Source organism: Hemiscyllium ocellatum, chromosome 14, assembly GCF_020745735.1.
Source record: "Hemiscyllium ocellatum isolate sHemOce1 chromosome 14, sHemOce1.pat.X.cur, whole genome shotgun sequence".
Lineage (NCBI taxonomy): Eukaryota > Metazoa > Chordata > Chondrichthyes > Orectolobiformes > Hemiscylliidae > Hemiscyllium > Hemiscyllium ocellatum.
Window position 1 is genome coordinate 62154088 of NC_083414.1, and position 25417 is coordinate 62179504.

Here is a 25417-nt window from a genome sequence, read left to right on the forward strand (position 1 = left end):
TTGTAAAAACTCTTTGGATTCTCCTTAATTCTATTTGCCAAAGCTATCTCATGTCACATTTTTGCCCTCTTGATTTCCCTCTGAAGTATACTCCTACTTCCTTTATATTCTTCTAAGGATTCACCCGATCTATCCTGTCTATACCTGACATCTGCTTCCTTCTTTTTTTAACCAAACCCTCAATTTCTTTAGTCATCCAGCGTTCCCTATACCTACCAGCCTTTCCTTTCACCCTAACGGAATATACTTTCTCTGGATTCTCGTTATCTCATTTCTGGAGGCTTCCCATTTTCCAGCTGTCCCTTTACCTGCGAACATCAGCCCCCAATTAGCAGTGGTAGTACAGGATGTCTTGAAATGCATAAAAGTGGATAAATCCCCAGGACCTGATCGGCTGTGCCCTAGAACATTGTGGGAAGCTAGGGAAGAGATTGCTGGGCCCTTTGTTGAAATATTTGGATCATCAATAGTCAGGTGAAGTGCTGGAAGACTCAAGGTTGGCTAATGTGGTGCCACTATGTAAGAAGGGTAGTAAGGAAAAGTCAGAGGATTGTAGACCGGTGACCCTAACATCGATGGACGGCAAGTTGTTCACCTGCCATGTCGATCCATTGAACAATTCACATGTTACTCACTAAATATGCACCTTCAAGTGAGACATAGCACGTACGTTATCATCTAACTGATAGGTCAGCTTGTTTTGAAGAACTTCCGCTGTGGCATAATTCCTAGAATTTTGTTAGATGTGGTGGGAGTTCTACTTTGTACATGGGGGGGTATTGTTGCATCCTCAGAGGTCTTAGTGACTTCACAGAATCTCAGGACAGAATCTCTACAGTGTGGAAGCAAGCCATTTGGCCCATTGAGTCCACACTGACCCTCCGAACAGCATCCCACTCAGAAACACCACCCCCACCCTATCCCTGTAACCCTGCATTTTCCATGGCTAATCCACCGAGCCTGCACATCTCTGGGCACTACGAGTGATTTACTGTGCCCAGTCTACCCAACCTGCACATCTGTAAAACAAAGCCCACGCAGACACAGAGGGGGGAGAACATGCAAACTCCACAGAGGAAGTCCCCCAAGAAGTGGAATCGATCCTAGGTCCCTGGCACTGTGAGGCAGCAGTGCTAACCACCCTTGTCCACATAAAAGATGCAGAAGACTCTTGGGTGGGAGTGGGAGTGGGAGTGGGGGGAGGGCACAGTAGCAGCACCTTAAGGTCTGCAGCACGAGAAAGGGATGAAGCAGAGGCTGCCAAAAGCATAATGATATCCTGTATACTGTATCCCATAACAGTATACTACCCCCAAAAGTCCTTTACAATACCCTGTCGTAGATTCAGAGTACACTGTATCAGAACCCAACTGTATTTCTTATTCATTCAAAAGATGTGGGTTTCATTGGCTGGACAAGCACTTATTACTCATTCCTAGTTGCCCTGGAGAATCTGGTGGTCAGCTGCCTTCTTGAACCACTGCAGTCCATTGGTAAAGATACACCCTCAGTACTGTCAAAGAGGGAGCCCCAGGACTTTGACCCAGTGACACTGAAGGAACAATAATATATTTCCATGAAACTGATGCACAAACCATATCTTACAACTGGCCTGGTTGTAGCCACTCATGCCCAGTAACACCCCATATACTGATCCCAAGTCTATATTGGTCCTTGTGTTATACGCGATGCCAATTTGAGTGTCAGATCAAATGATGGAGTCTATGTCAGCACTGAGCTATTCCTATCACTCCACCTCCTGAGATGGTTGTGGCTGGGGAGGTTGTAGTATGTGGCTGCGTGAAAGCAGGAAATCACAAAGTGACTGATCAGGGTAAGGGACGGGGTTTGGTGGTTCAAAAGTATGAGAAGCATGGTGACTCCGCCTTCAGCTTGCTCATCAAGCCAGACACCAGTTATGAGCATGAGCTGGGTGTTGAGGACAGGCATCGAGCAGGACAATACCATCACTCACAGAGAAAGAGACAGACAGACAGAGAGAGAGACAGACAGACAGAGACACACACAAATGAGAGAAACACAGAGAGAGAGAGAGAGAGAGAGAGAGAGAGAGAGAGAGGCGCGAAGACAGAGACACAGAGAGATTTCACAAACATTACTTCCTTGATATCAGAATGGTGACGAGCTCACTACAATAAAAAAACACTCGCACACTAAGATCTACCTTACAAAAAGGGTAAAGTTTACTTGCATAAATCACCTAAGTTCCTGACCGAATAACCTCCAATGCCCAATACAGATTTGTATTTACTAAATGAAATGCAGTTAACCATCTCTGAATTCTTAATTGGTCAATGTTAAGTGTACTGGTCAACAATTAATCTGTAGGAGATTCAACATCAGCTTTACTGTCCACACCCCCATCCTTTTCATTCTTGCTACATAACTGTAACCAATGCACTAAAAAAACTCAGTGGAGTGAGTCACCTTGAAAAGCACTGTATGATGGGCTAATGGATGACAGGGGTCATTTCAAATGTGTCAGTTGGCTCTGCCAGACATTTATTTAAATACTCATTCATGAATGAATCTGTCTGAATTTAGGATTCATATGATCCTAAAATGTTTAAGGAAAATGGAAAACTGTATTTTGAAATGTATAGCCAGGGTGTTTTACTGTAAGTGACTATGTATGTGCTGCAAACCAATTATAAATGAACTAATTTGTATATTCATAAGTGTATATCTCGGAAGAGTGCACGTTACAGATTCAACACCTGGGAGCATAAACATGCATAAATTGCAAAGACAAATCTCTTAAAAACAACGTCTGATCGGCTGCAGCCAATGCCAAATCTTATTCTACTTGTCTTTCAGGTTATAGAGTGAACCGTCAAATGGCAAAAAGCCAGTACATGACGGTGAACCACAGTAGCACAGTTTCGGGGTACCAGTCTCTCCATTGGGCCCTTCTTCAGTTGAAACTCTCTTCTCAAGATTGTTGAACTTTCCAGAATAGTCATATGTCAGCTCCTGCCCAGTTGCGATATTACAAGCTGCAAAAAGAGCCAACCTTGGAACCATTGAGCTGACACGAACAGGAACCATGTAGAGATTAGGACCACAAGAATGATTGAGGAATCGGCCAACATTGCCAACATGGGTAGGGTCGATGTACGTCTCTAGTATTTCTCCAGTGCTCAGGTATTCTCTCACAGCTATGATATAGTTCATGTCACCAAAACGTTGGGATCGAGTTCGCCTGCCAGCTTCGGGAGAACTGATGACCTCACCCCCATACTCGCACACAAACCTCCCTGTCTTAATCGGTTCCAAAGTGCGAAGGCCCCACCCTTTCCGGGAGGACTTGAACACCTGCAGTTTAAAAGCCAGGCCCCTCTGGACTACCCTGTTCTTACAAGCCTCACCACACTTGCACATAATGTTACACTCAAACACCGGCCTCGAGTAGCCCATCTCCTCCTTAAAGTCAACAAGGCACAGATCATCATCATAAGCTCCAACGTAGCGCTGTAGACAAACGCACGTGTCCTGTTCACAGGAAGAGGTTAGGCACTCGCAACCTGGGAGGGTTATTTCAGTGGGATCACGACCTTCTCCAGGTCCAGCCACATTTTCTGGTGTGTACTGCAAGACAAACATAGAACAGCCTTAGAAGAGATTTACGCCAGACAGTGCTGTGCTGTGTCTGTCTCTGTCAGGAGGAACTGCACCTCTCCTAAGTTCACACTTGACTAATAAAGGGATAAAAATAAGTTAATTGACAAGTTCCTTTTTCAATATAAAAGATGTTACTAATAAAGTGGAATACTCATTTAATGTTCAGAAGCAAAAATAATGGCTTTGTACAAAGCTTTGCATGTTTAAATGTTGCTTAAATGCATCCAAGACATGGTAGTAGTTTGGCGCACCGACCTTTATACCGCTGAGGCCAAACGCCAGCTCGCGGCCGCCTCCTCCAATTGCCCCCTTGACCATGACCCCACCTCCCACCACCAAACCATCATCTCCCAGACCATCCATAATCTCATCACCTCAAGGGATCTCCCATCCACCGCCTCCAACCTCATAGTCCCACAACCCCGCACCACCCGTTTCTACGGCCTGCCCAAAATCCACAAACCTGACTGCCCCGGCCGACCCATTGTCTCAGCCTGCTCCTGCCCCACCGAACTCATCTCCGTGTACCTCGACACGGTTCTGTCCCCCTTAGTCCAAGAACTCCCCACCTACGTTTGGGATACCACCCACGCCCTCCACCTCCTCCATGATTTTCGCTTCCCTGGTCCCCAACGCCTTATCTTCACGATGGACATCCAGTCCTTGTACACCTCCATCCCCCATCACGAAGGACTCAAAGCCCTCCGCTTCTTCCTTTCCCGCCGCACCAACTAGTACCCTTCCACCGACACCCTCCTTCGACTGACTGAACTGGTCCTCACCCTGAACAACTTCTCTTTCCAATCCTCCCACTTCCTCCAAACTAAAGGAGTTGCCATGGGCACCCGCATGGGCCCCAGCTATGCCTGTCTCTTCGTAGGATATGTGGAACAGCCCATCTCCGCAACTACACTGGCACCACCTGGCACCTTTTCCTCCGCTATATCAATGACTATATCGGCGCTGCCTCGTGCTCCCACGAGGAGGTTGAACAGTTCATCAACTTTACCAACACCTTCCATCCCGACCTCAAATTCACCTGGACTGTCTCAATCTCCTCCCTCCCCTTCCTAGACCTTTCCATTTCTATCTTGGGCGACCGAATCAACACAGACATCTACTATAAACTGACTGACTCCCACAGCTGCCTAGACTATACCTCATCCCACCCTGCCCCTTGTAAAAACGCCATCCTATATTCCCAATTCCTTCGTCTCTGCCACATCTCCCAGGAGGACCAGTTCCAATACCGTACAGCCCAGATGGCCTCCTTCTTCAAAGAACACAGATTCCCCCCAGACGTGATCGACGATGCCCTCCACCGCATCTCCTCCACTTCCCGCTCCTCTGCCCTTGAGCCCCACCCCCCCCAACCGCCACCAGGACAGAACCCCACTGGTTCTCACCTACCACCCCACCAACCTCCGTATACAGCGTATCATCTGCCGTCATTTCCGCCACCTCCAAACGGACCCCACCACCAGGGATATATTTCCCTCCCCTCCCCTATCAGCGTTCTGCAAAGACCACTCCCTCAGTGACTCCCTCGTCAGGTCCACACCTCCCACCAACCCAACCTCCACTCCCGGCACCTTCCCCTGCAACCGCAGGAAATGTAAAACTTGCGCCCACACCTCCTCCCTTACCTCTCTCCAAGGCCCCAAGGGATCCTTCCATATCCGTCACAAATTCACCTGCACCTCCACACACATCATCTATTGCATCCGCTGCACCCGATGTGGCCTCCTCTATATTGGGGAGATGGGCCGCCTACTTGTGGAACACTTCAGGGAACACCTCTGGGACGCCCGGACCAACCAACCCAACCACCCCGTGGCTCAACACTTTAACTCTCCCTCCCACTCCACCAAGGACATGCAGGTCCTTGGACTCCTCCATCGCCAGAACATAACAACACGACGGTTGGAGGAAGAGCGCCTCATCTCCCGTCTGGGAACCCTCCAACCACAAGGGATGAACTCAGATTTCTCCAGTTTCCTCATTTCCCCTCCCTCCACCTTGTCTCAGTCGATTCCCTCGAACTCAGCACCGCCTTCCTAACCTGCAATCTTCTTCCTGACCTCTCCGCCCCCACCCCACTCCGGCCTATCACCCTCACCTTGACCTCCTTCCAACTATCACATCTCCATCACCCCTCCCCCAAGTCCCTCCTCCCTACCTTTTATCTTAGCCTGCTGGACACACTTTCCTCATTCCTGATGAAGGGCTTATGCCCGAAACATCGAATTTCCTGTTCCTTGGATGCTGCCTGACCTGCTGCGCTTTAACCAGCAACACATTTTCAGCTATATACAGTCATGCCCAGGAGTTCAGCATCCCAGGTACTAGAGTGAAAGACAGACAGCACGTGCTTTTGATGGAATACTGGTCAAAGTATTACTCCCGCTAGTCTGAACCTTCTGTAAGCGGTATTTTCTGCACAAACAAGAAAATATAGTACAACATATAAAAAAAGGATTCCAAAATAGTTACAAACAAACATCACCAAACACAAAAGCTGATCAACAAAAACACAAAGTATCTCATTGCACAACTCATCACTAACACCTCCTGACCTCAGCAGCGAAGTTCACTCCTTCATTTGAATGTAAAGGTTATAGCTGTGTGACCTAGGCAGCATTAGATTCCAGCTTCCAAAGACTTCATTACCCATTTCTAAATATGGATCTCACTGTCTCTCAAGAAGGACTTAATAATCTTGGCCTTAATTAACTTATGTAAATATGGCTTTCAGATAAATGCCCTTCGTCTGTCCCGGTTGGTGCCTGGGCTCTATACATCTATTAAATGAAGCGTGAAAAGCAGGCCAGGTATGTTAACTCCACAGACCATGTCCCTTTCTTCGAATAGGGAGAAACGGAGGGGAAAAAGAAAGGAATTGATGGATCAGGATAAATCCAAATGTCCAAGCACATATTTACATCATGAAAATATACTGAGCGATGTAGAAATTACTTTTAAAAAGGACATAATTGATCTGGTACAGTGGATAGCAGAGGTTACATTCTTTTAAAAACTGCACCCAAGCAAATCTAGTATAAATAAATACTTAAAAATTCACTCACATCTCTCACGCTGCTGTTAAACCAAGAAATTGTAGCAGGATTGTAACCAGCTTCTCAATGGGTTGGTTTAAAATTCATCCTTCTGATTTTGGGCATTATTGGCAAGCCCACCTTTACTGTTCTTTTAATAAATTTGGATTTATTATTGCCACATGTACTTCAGTGTAGTGAAAAACATGGTTTTGCAAACCGCACGGCAAATCATACTGCAGAAAGTGCATTAGAGTAATCAAACAGAGTGAGGAATACAATGTTGTGGCTGCAGAGGAGGTTGCACAATCAGCAAGATCAACATTAAATTTAAAATTTGAGAGGTCTGTTCAGAGGTCTAATAACAGCAGGGAAGAAGCTGTTCTTGAATCTGTTCATATATGTGTGTTACAGCTTTTGTATCTTCTGTCCAATGGAAAGGGGTGGAAGAGATTATAACTGGGGTGGGAAGGGGCTTTGATGATGTTGGCTGCCTTCTCAAGTCACCAGGAATTGTAAATGGAGTCAATGGATGGAAGGCTGGTTTGCGTGACGGACTGGGCTGTGTTCACAACTCTCTGTAGTTTGTTATGGTCCTGGGCAGAGCAGTTGCTGTACCAAGCGGTGATGCACCCAGATAGGATGCTTTCTATGATGCATCCACATAAATTGATAAGTGTCTTTATGAACATGCTGAATGTCCTTCCCCTCCGAGGATGGTGTGCATTTTGGAGGTATCTTAGTAATGGACTAGCTTTTCAGTCAACTTCAGAGGGCAGTTAGAAGTCCCAACTTGTTGGTGTGAGCCTGGAGTCTCACGTGGGTTGGACAGCAGCTTTCCATCCCCATAGCAATGCAACTGAGTATTTGTAACAGCTTCAGACTCACTTATTACAGATACCTCTCCCTTGATTCAAATTCTCAAGCTGTGATGATGGGATATGAACTCCTGTTCACTGGATTATTAGTCGACTAACACAACATAACCACCACACTGCTCCAACTTCATTTCCAAAACCTCAAAATAGTAGGAAGGTAAAACCTGGATCTACGCTGTCACCAGGAAATTACATGGGCTCCGAAGGGAAGTTCAACATTTATCTAAGAAAAAAAGACAACATTCGTTACAGGAAATAGGAGCTAAATGAGGGTGACGTGGCGGTTCAGTGATCAGCACTGCTGCCTCACAGCGCCAGGGACCCAGGTTCGATTCCACCCTTGGATGACTGTGGAGTTCGTATCTTCTCCCCGTGTCTGTGTGAGTTTCCTCCGGGTGTTCCAGTTTCCTCCCAAACTCCAAAGATTTGCAAGTCAGGTGGACTAGCGATGGTGAATTGCCCATTGTGACCAGGAATGTGCAGGCCATGAGGATTAGTCATGGGAAATGCAGGAGTACAGGGATAGGATAGGGGCCTGGGTCAGGGTGAGCTGCCCTATGGAGGGTTGGTGTGGACACGATGGACCAGTCTGCTTCCACACTGTATGGATTCCATGAAAATGAGTTGCACTCACCACTGCATTCATAAATGGTGCAAAAACAATAATGTTAGGAATTAATATAGGAATTAAAATAATGTATCAACAACTATGACCACTTTAAACACAATCCCAAGTTTCATATAAATTCTGCAATTTTGACGACCGTAAAACCAACAACTATGATCTTATCAGCTTCGTAATGTAAAAGTAATCTTTAACTAATGTACAGGTACCACTTTAATGTGAATGTTTTGTTTCTTTTAATGAATGATACTTCTTTTGTTGAGAGATATAATAATCCTTTAAAACACTGCTTCAACATCAGTGTTACTTGCGTGCCATTTTTCTTATCAGGGTATTGTGATGTACCCCTCAGTACCATAAAAATGATACAGCACAGAAGGGACCATTTCGCCCATTTTGTCCATGCTGGTCAGGCAGTATCCAAGGAGCAGGAGAGTCGACGTTTCGGGCATGAGCCCTTCTTCAGGAATCATAGAAGGGCTCATGCCCGAAACGTCAATTCTCTTGCTCCTTGGATGCTGCCTGACCTGCTGCGCTTTTCCAGCAGCACATTTTCAGCTCTGAACTCCAGCATCTGCAGTCCTCACTTTCTCCATTTTGTCCATGCCAATCCAAAGACACCCCCAATCCAAAGACACCCAGATGCTCTCTCTAATCTCATCTTCCTACACATGGCTCATAGCCCTGCAGCTTATACCACTTGCAATATAGATCCAGATATATTTTAAAAGGGTTTAAGAGTCTCTGCCTAAAACCACCAATTCATAGAACATAGAACATAGAAGGATACAGCGCAGTACAGGCCCTTCGGCCCTCGATGTTGCGCCGACCGAATCCTACCTAACCTATACTAGCCCAATAACTTCCAAATGCCTATCCAATGCCCGCTTAAATGACCATAAAGAAGGAGAGTTCACCACTGATACGGGCAGGGCATTCCATGAACTCACAACCCGCTGTGTGAAGAATCTACCCCTAACATCTGTCCTATACCTACCACCCCTTAATTTAAAGCTATGTCCCCTAGTAACACCTGACTCCATTAGCGGTAAAAGGTTCTTAGTATCTACCCTATCTAAACCCCTAATCATCTTATACACTTCTATCAGATCTCCCCTAAACCTTCTCTTCTCCAATGAGAACAGCCCCAAGTGCCTCAGCCTTTCCTCATAAGATTTTCCTACCATTCCAGGCAACATCCTGGTAAACCTCCTCTGCACTCGTTCTAAAGCTTCCACATCCTTCCTATAGTATGGCGACCAAAACTGCACACAATACTCCAGATGAGGCCGCACCAGAGTCTTATACAACTGCAACATGACCTCAGGACTCCGGAACTCAATTCCTCTGCCAATAAAGCCCAGTACACCATATGCCTTCCTCACAGCACTATTTACCTGGGTGGCAACTTTCAGAGATCTGTGTACATGGACACCAAGATCCCAATTCGGGTAGTAAATTCCAGACACCCACTACCCTCTGTGTCAAAAGATTTTCCGCACGTCCCTTCTAATCCTTCTGCCACTTAGTTTGAATCTATGAGCCCTTTTTTAAAACTCTCTGCCAAGGGAAATAAGTTCCTCCTGTCTCTACCCCTCACAATGACACCCCTAAGCCTTCTCTGTTTCAAGGAAACCAATCCCAACCTCTCCAATCTCTTCTTGTAGCTACAATTCTCTAGCCCTTTCCAGTAAATCTTCTCTGCACTCTCTCCAGAACAACTACATGCTACTTGTAATGTGGTGACCAGAACCGTACACAATCGGCCACAACCATGCACATTTTCTGGGTAGAATGTCACTATGATGTGAACTAAGTGGATGCTGACACGTGCAGCTGCTGACACGTGCAGCTTCTGACCTGTCGAGGAGCCATGGTCGGTCTTCCTCCTCACACTTCCCATCTTCAATCAGTTCTCACCTTCGTAAAAACTGAATAAGTACCTGCTCATGCAGTTTACATTCACCATTCGATGACTAGCTGGCCGATCCAGTGGAATTTATATTGAAAGGAGATCACAAATCTGATTTCTACTTGAGATCCCAAGACTTTGGATATAAAAATCACCAGATCCCAATGAACAAATAGGATTGAGAGCCCAGTTCAACACTGGATCACTGTAGTCAACAGGGGTTCAGATGATGCTGTCAGAGGAGCTTTGGTGAATTTCTACAGCGACTCTGAGGTAGTAGTGTGTACCAACTCCGTGTATCAATGATGAAGAGAATAAATACTTAAGGAGGTAGAGCCCATCTAGCTTTGTCCCTGGTGGGGTTCTTTCAGTATGGTATGGTCAGGAGTGTTCGGGCAAGGAGTTAGACTGCCATGTGAAGGTAAAGTCAGTATAACCCTATCAAGCCACAGGGCTGCCCTCTCATTAGAAATGGACGAATGGTGGTGGTTTAACCTGAAGGCAAAGGGAGGGGGTTGAGAAGAAGAGTCCCTCAGCCAGTGCAGGAAGTGACCCCACACTGTTGGCATTACACTGCTTTGCAAACCATTCAATCTGCAGCTGGATGGTAAATGGTAGACTAATATTGAAGGCTTGTGAGGAATTTATCACTCATTCATGTGTTTCAGCTTCAGTGTTTTGGTATCTATATAATGCTGTTGCCCTTTGAGGGGACTTGAAACCCCATTCATCACAGAACAAACCGCTTACCTACCCACTCCTAATGTGATCACAACCATTTTCATCTGAAATACACACTTGCTATGTACAGGACAATGGAAGTGGCAGCGAATCCTCCTTCAACAGTGAGTTTCAGGCTCCATTTCTTCACGTTGGTAAAACGCCTCTCCCTCTCTCAAACCCGTAGGCTTCACATATCCCAAAGTCCCCATCCAACCTGCCAATGGAATCTACAACTGACCCCTTTACCCCATCTCACCAAGCCATAGGAAAATCAAGTAGGTATGCCAAGTCTGGTACTGCACTAATTTGATTTGATTTATTGTAGTCACATGTACCTAAGTAGAGTGAAAAGCTTTGTTTTGTGAGCTGTGCAGGCAGATCATAACAAACATGGACAAACAGATCACAGGTGCTCAGAAGGAGCAAGGCATACAAGATTACAGCCACACAGGAGGTGGACAAACCAAAATCAACATTACCAAAACCAAGATAATTTGAAATTAGATAGGTCCATTTAGCAATCTAATAACAGCAAGGTTAAAGGTGATCTTGAACCTGTTGCCGCGTGTTTGAGTTTCTGTATCTTCTGCCTGACAGAAGAGGTTGGAAAAGAGCATTACCAGGGTGCAATGTGTCTTTGATGATGTTGGCAGCCTTTCTGTGGCAATGAGCTGTGTAAATGCACTCCATGAATGGGAGGTTGGCGTCTGTTATAGTCTGGACTATGCACACAACTTTCTGTAGTTTCTTACAGTCCTGGGCAGAGCAGTTTCTGTACCAGTCTGTAATGCACCCAGTTAGAATGTTTTCTATAGTTCAGCTGTAAAACATGGTGAGGGTCCTGATGGACATGCTGAATTTCCGAATTCACCTTAGGAAAACCTGGCATTGTTGTGCCTCCTTGACCATTGCATCTACACGGGAGGTCCAGGACAGATTGTCGGTTATCGTCATTCTTAGGAACTTGACATTCCCCAACCCTCTCCATCTCAGCTCCGTCGATGTAGACACAGTCGGTTCTGCTAGAATGTGTGTTTCTTCAACACGAATAGTCTTTAACGCGATTGAAGAATTTAGACCGCTATTTGCAGAACATGAACTTCCCTTATCCGTATTGGCTATAACGCGATTTTCTTACAACATGGGAATGGAATTGTCGTGTTATATCAGAACAAACTATATGAGCATGGAAACTTGCTATCAATGAGCGACAATCCCAATCCCACCATCCTCCACATGACTCCCTTCATGACATGCTCTATTGTCTCTCCCCTTCAACCCTTATATACTGAATTTCCCCTTTCAGTTCAGTCATCCCTTCTGCATCCCAGTATTTTACCTCCAATCCTCGCAATTTAGTTGCCCACATTCCCTCCCACAGCACTGCCACCACCTCCCAGTAACACTGCCTAGAATTGACAGCCCCCAGACAGACCATGATCCATCAGCTCCTTGAGTGACTTAGCCAGGCATCCCCAAACAATGAGTTGCCAGACCCATGTCTGTACATCTCCCCGACTGTGTTCCTGTAAATCCTCCAAAATGATTGCACTGGATCCAAAGGGCTGACCACGACACACTCTTGATGCTTGGAACGTATTTGGACAATGGAACCTACTGTTCCTGATGTCAAGATAGGCCTCACTTTACTTCCCACAGTCCACATCATTCAGGGCCTGGGATTATTCTGCCCTGGAGTGACAGATATAGAATTATACAGAACAGAAGAAGGACAATCACGTGTGTGCCAGATCTTTGAAGGAGTTATCCAGTTAGTCCTACGTTCTCACTTTTTCTCCAACAAACATTTCTGTAGCAAGTGTATATTTAATTCCCTTTTGAAAGTTATGCCTGAATCCAGAATTTCAAAATCTATCTAAAGTGCTGGACTCTTACCGTTCTTTTAGAGTTATAACAAGGATGATAGAAGATAGCAAATAGTCCCCAGCAGTGAGTTTTGATTTGAGGCTATCAAGTGCAATCAAATTGGGAAACCAAATTCCTCAAACTATCACTAAGTACCCTACTTTTGTCCTATAGAGTGGCATTAAATAAAATAATCAAAGAATTATGTGATTGGCGACATAAAAATACATCGGATTCAGCAGTTAATCACAAAAAACAGGAATGAATTACTTTGTTGATGGTGAATGTTTAAATGATTATTTAGTGAGGTATTAATGCCAATCTGAATGTTCGTGTGTCCAGTCTGTCTGCAGTATGACCATGTGGAGTTATTAGGTAGGGCGTCCTAAGAGTTTCCAATAACACTGATATAGTGTCCTGACCAATATCTGTGCCTCAACTAGAACAGATGATCAGATCCGCTATTACATCGCTGGTTGCGAGATCTTGTTGCATGCTGTCATGTTTCCTACATCATACCAAAAGTACTTCCTTGGTTATAAAACACTTTGGGATGTCCTGACTTCATGAAGGATGGTTTACAGTTACAAGTCTTGTTTCTGTTGCATGCCTGAGTTTAACAGTTGCTGCAAGCTGCTTTGTGGTAGATGAAGCATTTGGCTGAGAAAGTGAGAACACAAAAATCTTCACACTAGGGCTGACCTGGAACGGAAGACTTCTCCTGTCACAGTTCTTGGAAGAAAAATGCAATTCAGTGTCGATGAACTGAAGCCAGCATTGGTTCAGTTCACTCCTTCGACTCACTATTCAAGCCTCTCATAATTTCCACATTTAATTTTCAGTTTTCCACAATTCTTTTATTATTAGTAAATGCTTTTTGATATTTTACACCTCCACTTGCATTATCTGATTGTTATTTTCTTTTAGAGATTAAAGTCTCTGTGTTATTCTGTCCTCAAGCAGCTAGCTCCATGCCCTGTGGTCATACAAGTTAACATGACTAATGCTGCTGTCTAGATCCAACAGGATGCTGTGAGTGGTTGATTGACAGTTTAGATGCTGTACTTGAAGCGCTACGTCATTGCTAATGTAAGTGTGGTTTGTGACTTCAGATATCATCTATGATATGAGCTACAAGTTGCCGGAAGGAACGATCAATTAGCATCAAAATCCACTGAGTCCACAAGAAATTCAGGACACAGAAACTAAAGCTCTTCAGACATTAAAGACATTACAGCACAGGAGGCCATTTGGTCCATCGTCCTGTGCTGGTTCTTTGAAAACCTAACTGATAGGAACTTACGAGTTTGAATGTATTAGTCTGACTGAAGATCGGTTAACACACAGAACAGAGAGCCAGGATTCATGGGTCTCTTCCAGATTAATGGAGTGCCACAAGGATCAATCCTAAATTATTAACTTGGAGGGGGCAGAGTGAAATGGACCAAATTTGCTGGCACCACAAAAATAGTGCGACAGCATGCTGTGATGAAGGCAAAAGGAATCTTCAAGGGGATATGAATAGTTGTGTGAGTGGGCAAAAACTTGGCAGATGGAGTTTAATGTAGGAATGGGCGAGGTCATGCTCTTTGGGAGGAAGAATCAGAAAGCAGGCTATTATTTAAATGAAAAAAGATACTCCAAAGAAGTGCAGCACAAATGTGTCTGGCTGCATGAAACACAAAGTTAGCATGCAGATGCAACAAGTAAGCAAATGGAATTTTGGACTGTTTTTGCTAGGTTTTACAGGCAAAGTACAAAGTATAGGATATTGGTAAGGTTATAGCTGGGAGTACTGTGTACAGTTTTGGTTCCCTACATTTTAAAGAAAGTGTGCATTGGAGACTGTTAAAAAGAGATTCACGGGGCTTTGAAGGGGTTGATTATCAAAAACAGCTAAACAGGTTAAGCCTTTATTCCTTACAGTTTAGAAGAATGATTGAAACATCTGAAGAATGCCAGAGAAACTCAGTAGATCTGGCAGTACTATGGAGAGAAATTGAGTTAATGTTTTGAGTCTGGTATACCTGCTAAGAGGGGCTCGGATATGATAGATGTTGATAAGCATGTTTTCGATAGTGTGGAGTTGGTGTGGGGTCGCAAACTCTGGGACAAGGGAACATACATGTAAAACTGAAATGCAAAAGATTGTCTCACCCCCTGCCCTCCCCAACAGTACAGTGACTATCTGGGATTCTCTAGCTCAGGGAGTTGCGAAGTCTAGATAACAAAGTATTGGAAGAGCAGGTAGGCAGAGTTTTGAAATATCAGGGAATTGACGGCTGTTCTGAGCTGGTGTGAAAGAACAGTTGGGGCCTTGTTGAATAGCAGGGCAGGTTTCAAGGGCTTACTCCTGTTTCTTACAAATAGTCCCATTCTCCTGCTCTTTTCCCATAGTCCTGTAAGTTATACTTTTTCAGGGACTTAGAACATTACATCGCAGGATAGGCCCTTCAGCCCTCGATGTTGTGCCGACCCGTGGAACCAATCTGAAGCCCATCTAACCTACACTATTCCAGTTTCATCCATATGTTTATCCAATTACCAGTTAAATGCCCTTAAAGTTGGCGAGTCTACTACTGTTGCAAACAGTGCGCTCCGCATCCCTACTACTCTGTGTAAAGAAATTACCTCTGACATCTGTCCTATATCTATAACCCCTCAATTTAAAGCTATGTCCCCTCCTGCTAGCCATCACAATCCCAGGGAAAAGGCTATCACTGTCTAACCTATTTAATCCTCTGATTATCTCGATTAAGTCACCTTTCAACCTTCTTCTCTCGGATGAAACAGCCTCAAGTCCCTCAGCCTTTCCTCACAACGTTTTCCCTTCACACCAGGCAACATTAATAAATCTCCTTAGAACCCTTTCTAAAGTTCCACATCCTTCCAAAAGTGTAGTGACCAGAACCGTATGCAATACTCCGTGTAGCCGCACCAGAGTTTTGTACAGCTGCAGCCTGGACATGTATTTAAAACAACCTCAATTTTGTATTTTCACTTAACTCAGTATCACTCCCTTTGGCTTTTGTTTCATGAAATCTTGTGTTATTTCATGTCTTCAGCTAGTAGGGTCTGGCAAAGTATGCTTAAGGCCAACTGGAACCAGGGAACATGTATTAATTATATATAACATAATGGATTGTTGAGTGAGAAGCAAGTTTATAAATTAGGGGAGTGAGTGATCAATATGTTGGGAGTTTCGTGATGTGTGTATTGATGTAAAGCTCTGAGTAGAACAGTATATGCCTGGACACTTACTTAACCAACCTTTAACCTCTGATGTCTCTTCTGCACTTTCATCCCAACAGACCTCCCCTTTAGATTTTCCTGCTCCCTTACGGTTTTTCTGTATGGCCAGCAGTGGTGCTTGCAAGAGCTCCTTGAGGAACCTTGTGTAGCAGGCACTGTCCCTCAGATAGGGTTGGGGCGGGGGGAGGGGGGGGGGGCGGGGGGGAGAGGCGGGGGATGGATCTGATACCCATTCGTTCATTCAGCCAATGTTAAAGGTCTGGTTTAGAAAAATGCCATACACCAACAAAACAGTCAAGTATTCCTCTAGCTCCTTGCTGTTTGTGCTGTGAGCCAAATATATGTCATACTTGCTTACTTAAGACTGACTGTACTTCAAATTAATTTATTGTCTTGAATCCCTGTGGGATGACCCAGGAGATGTGTGGTGTGAGCGCTCTCAATTCTTCCTAGCAGTTTTCTTGCAGTGCAGCACCACCTGCTGTTCTACTTTCATTATTTTTCAATCAATTAATGAGCCTAAAGCTGTTTAGGATCTTTGACATGTATCTTTCTGTACGGTTACCAGGAGTTACATTGCTCAGAATAACGCAGATGTATTTTAGATAAAACAAAGTTCTGATTGATGTCAAAGTTGTCTCTTCAATTTTTTTTCCTCTTCCTTACTAAATGAAGTGGAGGTGCTGGTGTTGGACTGGGGTGCACAAAGTTAAAAATCACACAACACCAGGTTATAGCCAACAGATTTATTTGGAAGTACTAGCTTTCAGAGCGCCGCTCCTTCATCAGGTAACTAATGCAGCAGGATCATATGAAGCTCAGCTTCGATTTTTTAAAAAAGACTGTTTTGCCACTTCCCCTCCCCCTCCTCCAACCAGTCCCCAACCCCACCAGGTAAATGTTACCCACAGTTTTCCAATCTTCTGTCAACTTACAGCCTGCACCCAAGCAACATAAACTCAGCAGTTGGCAGGCTGTCAGGGTAAGCTTGATCTATGATGTGTTCCAACAAGCCATTCATTGACTATATCATAGTTAACATCAGCTTCACATTCACTGCTTCTGTACAGTGCACGTTAATTTGTCTCCAGCTCAAAAACTCTGGGAACCCAATGTCATTATTAGCTTGGTATTGACACTTCAGTGTATGAGATTTTACACCATCGTGTGGCTGAAATCTGTATTGCACCAACATTGCACAACTCATCTTTGCTAAGAGCCCCTCGACAAATTAGGATCAAAACAAACATGCTGTAATCTTTATAATTTCCTTTTAATTACTCCAGTTACTGCTTTACCAATGTTTTGGAGCATCTCATCATCATCGAACCTCATGCCCACCTCTGCCAATTCAAATCCTTTCAGTCCTTCCTCACCCTCTCCAAAAGGACTAGCCACACCATCCTCCATGCCTATCCTTCAATTCTGTCCCTTACTCTGATGATAGTGAAAGCTCGGCCTGGAACTGTGCACCTTCTCTATCCTGCTTGCCTTTCCAAATCCCTCATCTGACCTGTCACTTGAACAATTGTTGACAGCAGCATCCCTAACTCAACCTGACTTCTGGTGCAAGCTTCCACCAGCATGTCTGCACCCTGTAATCACCGTGCTGGCTTCCAAAGCACAACCAATAAAATCTCCATTTCATCCAGAACTCCGTCACTCACACCCTGTACCATACAAAGTCCTGCTCACCAACAACTCCAATCCACGCCAACCTTCACTGGTTCCGCAAAATATACAAATTAAGAGCAGGAGTAAGTAATTCGACCTCAAGTCTGCTCCCTCATTTAGTAAGGATACAATCATGTGTGGTGTGACTGAAACCTCAACTCCACTTTCCGGTCTACGGTCTCATTCTTCAAAAACTCCAGTGGACACAGGCCCAATCTGTCTAACCATTCCTCATAAGGTAATCCCTCCACCATCCCAGGAAACAGGCAAACGTAACCTCTCTGAACTGATTCTAATGCTATTATATCCTTTCTGACATAAGCAGACCAAATTGGTACTCCAGATGCAGTGGATCCACTTACATCGATACAATTGTTGTATAACTTCAGTGTTATGACATGGGGTAAACCTTCCTGCTTAGTTTAAAGCAGCAACACAGAAAAGATTTATCCCATGCAGTACCCTGTGAAAATTCAATAAGCCAAGAACTAGTTGAAGTAAAAACTAACTTTATTCCTTAAAGCATAACAAAGAATTAATTAATTAACTATTTACAACTCCTTCCTCCAACCTATCTTTTACCTTCCCTTCTATAATACTAGTCCAATAAAACTCCTAATTAAGATTTACAAAACAACACTTCTTGTCTCAAAACCAGGTAGGTTTTGGTTCTCCTCTGATTCCTGTCGTCTTTTTCAGGCAGTCTTTACATGCTGGCAGCTTGGCAGTTCTCCTCTCAACTGTTCGATTTTCCCCAGTCTTATTTACCTCCCCCTCCCCCCCGCCAAAAGTATCAGATTGTGCCATTGGCTTTTAAAGGTAGTCAATATACTCAATTCAAACTTAATGGAAGGTGGGTATTTTGGAGTATAATTTAAGTTGATGGGCCGAATTTGAATTTATTTTTTATCTCCAGGCAACCAGCTAATCGAGTTGCTCAACCAAATGTTACATTATTTCTTTTTTCAGAACACTTGGTGTTGTCAGGTAGTTTTGCTAGCTTTTAATTCTCTTAAAAGATACACTACACCCATATCTTCATAACATCTGCTTTTATAATCCATTCACTTTGTGCTAAATGTCAACATTCCATTGACCTATGATAATGGGGAGACAATAATGCAATTGGACTCATAATCCAGAGGCCCACGATGGAATTTGAACTGTATGAAGAAACTTGGGAATATAAAGCTAATCCCATGAAATTATCATAAAAATCCACCCCATTCATTGCCATCCTTTAGAAATAGAAATCTGCCATCCTTACCTGACCTACATGTGACTCCAGACAGACAGCATTGTGGTTGACAATTAACTCCCCCTGAAAAACCCACTTAATCAGATCAAGGGCAATGAATGGTGGCCTTGCCAGCAATGCCCAGACCTAACGAAAGAATAAAGATTAAAATCTGACAACATTTCATTTGCCTCCTTGCGGTGTAGTGGCTCAACTTCAGAATGTTGTCTTATATGGCAGACCCCTCAGTCTCACCTGCTATCTCTGCTAACATTGTACCCCCACATGAACACTCCACTCTTTTGTTATGATCCCATATGATACTAAGTCAGATTGCAAAATGAAATCTAGCTTGACAGATCATAGTTATATTTTATTATAGTTAACTTGGTGGTCAGTCACTGAAATACTGAAACCAAGGACGCGACAGGATTTCTTCACTGAACAGAAGATTATTATGAGAAAGAAGAAATATGAAAAAAAAACAAGCTATATATGGATAGACAGTAAGTTATAAAGATCTTAAGGCAGACACATCTATCTATATCTGCTATAGAAAATCAAATTTGAAGAAATTAACCCTCCATATCAAGTCTTTAAGCCCCATTTAAACTGATGTCCCCCAGTTTCTGTTCTGTGAACTGTAGAGCCTTCTTACACAAAAGACAACATGAACAGTCTTCTCACAAAACTAAGAGCTTAAATTTTCTCAGCTTTTGATAACCTACAGATGTCCAAATCAATAGAGTATTTGGTTAGAAGTTTCACTACATTCCTATTGTCATAACAAGGTATCTTGACAAGGTAAGGATGCTGTGAGCATTCAGATAAGAGCTAATTGAATGAACACTTAGCAAGTGAGGCAGCCCAGAGATCCAAAATAGTCAAATTCATGAGCTGGATCTCTGTACCTGCACACAGAGTGTCCTTGCAGCAATTTTTCAATGCTAGTTTCTGGAGCATCCTGCAATGCAGACTTCAACTTATTAAGCGAATGGGTTAGTAAGCGAGAGTTGACATGAGAATACTATCAGATACGAATCTCCGTGGATATAGATGCACGTGGCTGGTGCCCATGGATCATGCCCTGAGATTCTGTTGCATGGTGACCAACACAGAACCTCTTCACAGCCAGTAGCCAGAGGAAGCTATTAAATACCCACACTGACCTCCATGTTAAGAATTCTTCGTGTCCAGCTTGCTCATAGTGGGTAATAGGATAGTAAGCTGACAACCTACCCGTGGTAAGCCAAAGTTCTGGACTAGCAACTCTGGGTTACCCAGACCTGTGCACACTTATCACATGACCACATTATTATTTGGAGCAAAGTTAGACAAGGCTGGAGCATGAAATTATGGGCAGCTATCATTCAGCATTGAGTATCTTTCTGTGAAAAAAATGCTCATACCCTGCAAGTTAAAACTTGAGAGAAAGTTAAAACATTTTGTTGATTGAAGGACAAACAGGCTGAGCTTTCACCTGATGGATGACTGGAACAATTCAAGACAAGGCAAAGAAAAGCACTGTCTTCTGTGCAATAAGGGGTAATGATGTAATGGACTCAGAGTCCTACAGCACAGAGACAGGCCCTTAGGCCCAGACTGGTCCGTGCCAACCAAAATGTCCATCCACACTAACCCCACCTCCCTGCACTTGGCCCATATCCATCTAATCCTTTCCTATCTGTGTATTCCTATCCAGACTCCTATCCGGGTCTGGGTGGGTTACTCTTCCGTAGGTCGGTGTGAACTTGTTGGGCCAAATGGCCTGTTTCCACACTGTCGGGATTCTATGATTCTATGCTCTGGGGCAAAACAGGTTCAACTGGATTGATGTGATGGCAGACTGTATCAGACTTGAACAAAGACAGCATGCTACACAAAAAAAGGATTCTTGAATTTATTCCAAGCTAACTCCCAATATTTTCCAAGCCTTTTACTGTACAATGATAGAATCCCTACACAGCATGGAAGCGAGCCATTTGACCCATTGAGTCCACACCCACCCTCCAAAGAGCATCACACCCAGACCCACCTCATCCCTGTAACCCTGCATTTCCCATGGCTAATCCACTTACCCTGCATAACCCTGGAGACAATTTAGCATGGGCGTTCTAACTTACACACCTTTGGACTGTGGGAGGAAACCAGAGCACCCAGTGGAAATCCATGCAGACATAGGAAGGATATGCAAACCCCTCACCATTGCCTGAGGGTGGAATCGAACTGAAGTCCGAGGCACTGTGAGGCAGCAGTGCTAGCCACAGAGCCACCATGCTGCCACAAATGGTTTGCCATTCTCGGTGTGAACAAATTGAACCAAAGATGTTTTTCCACATACTTACTCAATTTGTACTTATTTTTAAACAAAGTATGTTTAGACCATAAGACATAGGAGCATAAATTCAGCCCATCGAGTCTGCTCCACCATTCAATCATGGTTAATAAGTTTCTCAACCCCATTCTCCAGCTTTCTCCCCATATCCCTTGAATCCCTTGACAATCAAGAACCTATTGTTTGCAGGCATATCAGGTTATATCGGGGATCCTTTGGTTCAAAAGGTCCACTTGACGCAAGTTTGAGGGCATAAAGCCTCAATTCAACTTATTACAATTTACTGTAACAGCTTCTGTGACTATATCTAATATATTTTGAGCAGTATGATGTCAACCAGGTAACATCTAGGTCACACTATTAATAAACTTACAGAATAGCCATGTCTAATTGTCAAACTAATTTTAAATGTGTGAGGTACTATAATACATAAATCATTTCTTATTTGGAAAGTAAAATTCTAAATGAGGTTGAGACCTTTAAATTTGTGAAATACTGAGAAAGTTAGTCACTAGCTATGGGGTAGAGCAAAACGAAAGGCCATCGATATCATGCAACCATCAAGAAATTAGATAGGGCATTCAGAATATGCACCTTTACCCAGAGAATGGTGAGAATATGGATCTTGTCACTTTCAGAAATAGTTGAGACAGTTAAAAGAGATGCACTCTCGAGGGGCTAAAAATAAGCATATGAGGGATAAGTGATGTCATTTGCTGATGGCGACCAATCACATGGACATTTTCAGCCTTCAGATGACTAATCAGAATGACAAAAATCAATCTCAGATGGTCCGCATATAAGAGGACTAATAATTAAGAGATCTTGTGTGTTTCTTCTTGACAAGTTGATTATGTGCAAATAATGGGGCAATATAATTCATCTGCTGTTACAACAGGTCCATGGCAGACACTATCACCCTTACCCTACACTCATCCATGGAACATCTGGACAATGAGGACATCTATGTCGGATACCTAATTACTGACTCTAGCTCCATCTTTAACACCATAACTGCAAACCAAACCACAAAGACCTCAGACCCAGCTTACCCCTCTGCTACTGGATCCTCAACTTCCTGACCCACAGACAACAATCAGTAAGGATAGGTGACAACATCTCCTCCACAATAACCTTCAACAGCAAGGCTCCACAAGGCTTATACTCAGCCCGTTACTGTACTCCCTTTACATTCACAACTGTGGCCAAATTCAACTCCAACTCTGTTTGCAAATTTGCTGATGACACCACTGTAGTGAGTTGGATCTCAAACACTGATGACACAGAGTACAGGAAAGGGATAGAGCATTTAGTGACATGGCGTAAAGACAACAACCTCTCCCACAAGATCAACGAAATAAAGGAGCTGGTCTTCGACTTCAGGAAACGGAATGGAGAACACGCCCCTGTCTGTATCAGTGGTGCTGAGGAGGAGACAGTCGAGAGCTTCAAGTTCCTTGAAGTACTATCACCAATGATCTGTCGTGGTCCATTCACGTGAACACCACAGTAGAGTAAGCACACCAACACCTCTACTTCCACAGTAGGCTAGGGAAAATGACCCTGACCAATTTTTATAGATGTGTTAATGTTAAATTCTCTCTCTCTGGACATTAATTTAATGTTAGAGGGTTAAACTGCACTGTTTTTCTCCAAGAAGCTGAACATTCTGGAAGTGGGGTGGGGGAGGAGGGGGGGGGAATGGGAAGGTGACATTCTGTCTCACAGACAACATGCAGGAAGGTGGGTGAATATCCATTATAATCCACACTTCACATGGGCAGCCATTTACTACTATTCTACTGCTATTATAAACTCTCATTCAGTCCCTTCCATTCAGAAATGTTTTCATAGCCAATCAAATACGTTTGTGTGATCATCCTCCGAAGCTAGGACATATTACACCTATATGGTCTTCGGAATCAGGAAATCGTTTGCATAATGATTCCCCGGGATTAGGGCATTTACATTTACATTATTTCAGTGGATGATCTCGTCCTACCATTGTACTTGGGGTAACATGCAGTTATGGGGGGTAGTGACCACAGTTCCTGCAAGCATTACCAACTGACCTGTATAAATGGGATGTGTTTCCCTCATTTGGGGCCTCTTTTGACTTCACTTTGCACACCTACGAAGGGGGTCACTTAGCTTGTGCAAGCTTCAATAAACTTTAACTGTTTGCAGAAGGTGGTGTGTGTGAATTGCATCTCATGAGTGAAACCTTGGAAAAAGAACCTAACAGATGCACCATAGAAAGCATCTTATCCAGATTCATCACAGCTTGGCATGGTAACTGAGCTGCCCGAGGCCACAAGAAGTTATGAGAGTTATGAACATTGCCCAGTCCATCATGAAAAACAGCCTTCCCTCTACTGGCTCTGTCTCTACTTCCTGCTTTCTTGGAAACACAGCCAACACAATCAAAGACCCCTCCCACCCCAGTTATACACCATTCCACTCTCTTCCACCCAGCAGAAGATATAAAAGTTTGAAAACATCTACCACCAGATTAAAGAACAGCTTCTTCCCTGTTGTTATCAGATTAATGAATGGACCTCATATTAGAGGTGATCTTTTGCTGTACCTTCTCTGCAGCTGTAACACTATATTCTGCATCCCATTATATTACCTTGATGTATTTATGTAAGGTTTGATTTACCTGGATAGAACACAATACTTTTTACTGTAACTTGGTACACGTGAAAATAATAAATCAAACCAAAGATTTTTATTAATGTCCCTACCTGAGTCAGGAGGCCTGGGTTTATAACCCACCTGCTCCAGAGGTGTAACATGACATCTCTGAACAGGTTGATTAGGTATTAAGTTCAAGTCTCAGAATGCTCCTGAATACCCAAACTATTTTCAGTTTTGATTAACCTGCTGGCCCATTTACACTGTTCCCAGCCCTCGGGAAAGAGAAATGGTCTGTGTTCACACTGCAGTCTAAGTGTGACCAGGTTAGGTTACCTTCTCTTCTGACTTGTGTTCGACTATGCAGTGTAGGCTTCGCAAAGAACCTAACATTTGCAAACTTTAATTGGCACTTCGGTTAGAATTGGGGTCAACTGCACAGTCGATGAGACACACATTACAACCACACAAAGCCACATGACCTCTGCACTCACGGGGGTTACAACCCAGGTTAAAACTCAGTTAACAATTCTGTTGATGTGTGGAGAGCCACGATAGTTTTGTAAATTAAACGCTGCTGTACCTGGAAGGGGGGCAAACAGTCGTCGTCCACTTCATTCAGGACTGACACTGGCAAGTTCTCCAGGCCACAGCACACATCAAAACTCAGCAGACGGCCTGAATGAGAGGCCTGGCTACTGGCAGCGGTCATTGCATTGGTGGGCACACTGGGTTAGTGATTTCCAGCTCGGGCTCCTTACTCTTCTCCTCTGGGAATCTCGGCCACTGGCAAATACACTGTATCCATTTTCCACACAGAGTCGTTACAATGTATCCCCTTCAAACCCTGTCCCGCCCGCTACACCCTGCACAACCATTGGTAACCTGGCGCGTCAGTCATCCTATCCTCCTATCGGATATTGGATTCGCATGTCAATCAGGCAAAGGGGCGGCGCCTCCCATTAAAGGGACAGCATCAGGCTGAACTTGAGTGGGAAAGACAAAGTTCGTATAGTCTTTTCACGTCCATGGGACGCCCTTTCTAAAATACTATTTTTGAAATTTAGGAACTTTTGTAAGATAACTTATGTCTTGATATTGTAAGCATGACAACCAATTTACACACAGCAAACTCTCACAAACAGTAATATGATGTGGAGGTGTCGGTATTGGACTGGGGTGGACAAAGTTAAAAATCAGCATTAGAGTGATGCTGGAAAGCACAGCAGGTCAGGCAGCGTCGGAGGAGCAGGAAAATCGACGTTTCAAGCAAAAAAAGCCCTTCATCTCCTATTCCTGATGAAGAACTTTTGCCCGAAACATCGATTTTTCTGCTCCTTGGAAGTTGCCTGACCTGCTGTGCTTTTCCAGCACCACTCTAATCTCCAGCATCTGGCCTACCCACTTTTGTCTACCCACTTAAAAATCATACAACACCATGTGATAGTCCAACAGCTTATTTGGAAGTACTAGCTTTCAGAGTACTTCCAAATAAACCTGTTGGACTATTACTTGTTGTGTGATTTTTTAAAAAACTGTAATATGATAATGACCAGAATCAAAGATGTTGTCTGACAGAT

At 43.8% G+C, this 25417-nt stretch overlaps 1 protein-coding gene across 1 annotated transcript; it reads right to left on the bottom strand.

Moving 5' to 3' along the window:
* Nucleotides 1-2559: 2559 nt before the first annotated feature.
* setmar (SET domain and mariner transposase fusion gene) lies at nt 2560-24684 on the bottom strand. Its single transcript, XM_060835736.1, has 2 exons — nt 24421-24684; nt 2560-3609 (listed from the first exon to the last, which is right to left on the bottom strand). The coding sequence occupies exons 1-2, from the start codon at nt 24547-24549 to the stop codon at nt 2824-2826; spliced, it is 915 nt and encodes a 304-aa protein (XP_060691719.1). The 5' UTR covers nt 24550-24684; the 3' UTR covers nt 2560-2823.
* Nucleotides 24685-25417: the final 733 nt, after the last annotated feature.